General features: G+C 43.2%; 1 protein-coding gene across 4 annotated transcripts in view; it reads left to right on the top strand.

The window, feature by feature from the left end:
- The first annotated feature begins 1,256 nt into the window (after positions 1-1,256).
- LOC103366169 (myosin-1-like) overlaps positions 1,257-3,595 on the top strand; it is a 22,000-nt gene continuing 19,661 nt past the window's right edge. For all 4 annotated transcript variants that reach the window (XM_008293822.1, XM_008293823.1, XM_008293824.1 and 1 more), the window contains exons 1-3: positions 1,257-1,457; positions 1,547-1,690; positions 1,869-2,025. In XM_008293822.1, the coding sequence (XP_008292044.1) occupies positions 1,257-1,457; positions 1,547-1,690; positions 1,869-2,025 (502 nt within the window). The remainder of the gene's footprint in view (positions 1,458-1,546; positions 1,691-1,868; positions 2,026-3,595) is intronic.

Here is a 3,595-nt window from a genome sequence, read left to right as displayed (position 1 = left end):
GACACCCTGGACAGGTCACCAGTCTATCACAGGGCTACACTTAGAGACAGACAACCAGTGGTGATGATGCTCTGGACTGGCTTCCCTTTAAAGGTGTTCTTGACGTCTTTCTTGCCTGACTGACATACATGTTATAAGATGTGCCAATCCATCCAGAACTAGAAACAATGTTTTGGACGGAACCAAAAGGAACGGCCAGATTAGCAGAGCGACTCTATGCCATAGAGCCAACTGCTAGCTTGGCTCGGACTCATTGAATTTGACAGTTAAAAACCAATTAACACATGTCATGTTTTCTGCCAATTGTCTACAGAGGCTTTACGTCACAATAATTGACATTATTCTGCCAAATCATTTTTTTAATATGAAGCTAAAAGTAAAAGATGAGACAAAAGCCATGCATGTGAAAATCATTAGCTTTTAACAGACAAACAAATATAGATTGAAACTCATGTTAGAAACATACAAACACAACAGGTAAAGTCACAACAAATATAGATGAACACATCAAACAGCAGACTTCGGACTGACATCGAACAACCGGTGGGGCATGTGGACCAAAACTATATTTCTTCTATTGCCAAATCTGTAATAAATGTGGGTTAATAGAAGCAGTGCTCTGTCTGGAATGTGCTAAATGTTACCCCTCAACCCCGGCTGCCCCCCCCCACACAAACCCAAACAGTCGTGTGTGATCGACTCTGTTCTCCAGACAGCCAATGCCAGAATTTCAGCGATGCCCTAACCGACCTAATCTTCCCTGATCCCAGAAAATGAGGCCTGCCGTGTCGGGGCCGTAAGCCCTCTAAGCTGTCGTCCTTAGCATTCATCGCTTTTTAATGGACAGTCTGAAGGATTAAAATTGAAACCTTTTAAAAGTGACACAATACAGCTATACATAGACAGTTTGAAATACAAAATGGACATACTTGACTTTACCAAGGTGGCGTAGAAGCCAGATCTCCTAATATAGGAGAGGAAGCAGCCGTGAAGCAGGACTGGCCATCGCTTATAAAAGCTGTCAAAGTCTCGTTACGGTGAGATATGTCTGTGGTGTAGTGTTGGAGCAATTAACAGTACAGACTGGAGTATTTTCTTCAAAGGCTCTGAAACACTTGAAGCGACTTTTCATTTTGGTCTGAAGAAGTCAGGTGAGTACGGTGCCACAGTCAACTTTTCATCTGCTCCTGTTTAATTTGTTAATTAATCATATTTTGTGAGCACATTCGTTTGTCCCCATCATGCAGCTCGACAAAATGAGTGACGCAGAGATGGAGATATTTGGGGTCGCTGCCCCATACCTCCGCAAATCAGAACGGGAGAGGATCGCAGCCCAGAATATGCCGTTTGATGCCAAAGCAGCCGTCTTCGTGCCCGACCCGAAGCAGGAATATGTCAAAGGAAAAATCAAAAGCCAAGACGGCTCCGCAGCCACTGTGGAGACCGAAGGAGGAAAGGTGGGTGTAGTTTGAGACATAATTTATAGGCTTTGATTTGAAGAATTCTGACATCTCCTATCCTGGTGCTGTTTGAAATCACACTTCAGGTTGTCAGTGTGCATCTGGATGACATTCGGCCCATGAACCCTCCTAAGTTTGACAAGATCGAGGACATGGCCCTGCTGACGCATCTCCACGAGCCAGCTGTGCTCTTTAACCTTAAGGAGCGCTACGCTGCCTGGATGATTTATGTAAGGCTGCTGTGAATGTGGATATTTTAACCAATTCACACATTTGTTATAAAAAATAAAAAGATTATTTTTTGTGTGGGACTTTTGATACAGGACAGAACAAGTTAGGCACCACATGTGACAACTTGAGTAATCACTTGTGTATCCTGATTTCTCTCCCTGTACTATTTATTCACAGACCTACTCGGGGCTCTTCTGTGTGACTGTGAATCCTTACAAGTGGCTTCCGGTCTACAACCCGGAGGTGGTGGCCGGGTACCGAGGAAAGAAACGTCAGGAGGCCCCCCCGCACATCTTCTCCATCTCTGACAACGCTTACCAATACATGCTGACAGGTAGGCTCTTGAACCTGTGAGGCCTCCTTGGTATTACTGACGTATGAGTAAAAGCATCATCACTTTTCCAACACTGATCGTGTGTCATCTAAAGATAGACCAACTCGTGAAATTAATTTTTAAAGTAAGATGTGATCCAAAGTGTCAGCTCAGAGTAACATGATATTCCTGATGAAAGCTGAACAAAACAGTTTTGGTTTTTAATTTTTAATTTNCTGTTTTTTCATTTCAGCATTTTTGGATTTCAGTTAGGGGCTGCACAGTGGCTGTGTGGTTAACATCGTTGCCTCACAGCTACAGGATCCCTGGTTTGCCTCCCGGTTAGGACACCTGGGATCTTTCTGTGAGGAGTTTGCATGTTCTCCCCGTGCAGCATGGGTTCTCTCTGGGTTCTCCGGCTTCCTCCCACACAGTCCAAAAACATGTTGAGGTTAATTGGTGATTCTAAACTGTTCGTAGGTGTGAATGTGAGTGTGCTTGGTTGTCTGTCTCTAAGTGCAGCCCTGTGATAGACTGGTGACCTGTCCAGGGTGTCTCCTGTCTTCACCCTGAGTCAGCTGGGATAGGCTCCAGCCCCCCACGACCCTAGTGAGGATTGAGCGGTGTGTAGATAATGGATGGATGAGTTTCAATTGTATTTGAAAAGAACAAATGATACATGGAGTAATTCCTTGTGTGCAAAAGTTAATCATACTTTATTTATTTACCTTGTTGTGGTTTCTAAAGCACACTGGCAAAAGATAAAGCAGTGCAACAAGACAGAACATTAACTATTATTAAAGAATTTATATAAATAGGAGGGCTGCAAGGTGGTGCAGTGGGTAGGACTGTTGCCTCACAGCAAGAAGGTCGAAGGAATGGTCAACGCTGATGCAGCAGATGTTAACATCTCCAGACTTTATTTCCTATTATGGGTCAGTTTAGTTCTTGTCCACGACTTGTTCCTTCAAATAGTGTCGAGTAGTGTTCTGACTGGCTTTTTTTATTCCACTGTCACTGCGGCAGCTGCAGTCTAGTTTAAAATGGCTCTTGACATCTGGCAGATTACAGCACATCTGAGAATTCAATCTTAAGTAAGTACTTTGTATCAGGCCAGGGGAACAGACCCACTGCTCACTTTAAATAGAGAAAGCCATCATATTTTTGGAATAAAAGACTTAGTGAGGATAAGGGTGAAGATAAAACGGTCACAAAGCTTCCAGTAAACCCCGCCGTCATGCTGTCGTGGCGTACTGTAAACTTAAAAGCACATTCTTGTGCTGTATTGACGTTGGCAATGGAGACACAGTAATAGAAACCTCCTCAAAGGATTCTGAATGGATTTCTTGTTAACTTTGTTAGCTGGGATCTGACTTCTTGTTGGCATTGTGAGCCAGACATACTAAAGTAACTGATCCTGAGTACTCCATTAAGTTTTGTTTGAATGATTTCTTGTAGAATTCAAAGTGAATAAGGGGGGCTTCATGATATGTTTTCTACATAAACCATCAGCGTCAGATTCAGTCATAAGTGGTTCAACGCATCATTGTCATTTTTAACCAGAGCTAAATCTGTTTGCAGTATTCTGGCC

This window comes from Stegastes partitus, unplaced genomic scaffold (assembly GCF_000690725.1).
Source record: "Stegastes partitus isolate 25-593 unplaced genomic scaffold, Stegastes_partitus-1.0.2 Scaffold914, whole genome shotgun sequence".
NCBI classification, from domain to species: domain Eukaryota; kingdom Metazoa; phylum Chordata; class Actinopteri; family Pomacentridae; genus Stegastes; species Stegastes partitus.
The sequence above is the reverse complement of the archived record's forward strand: the minus strand, read 5'-3'. Positions and strand labels throughout refer to the sequence as shown.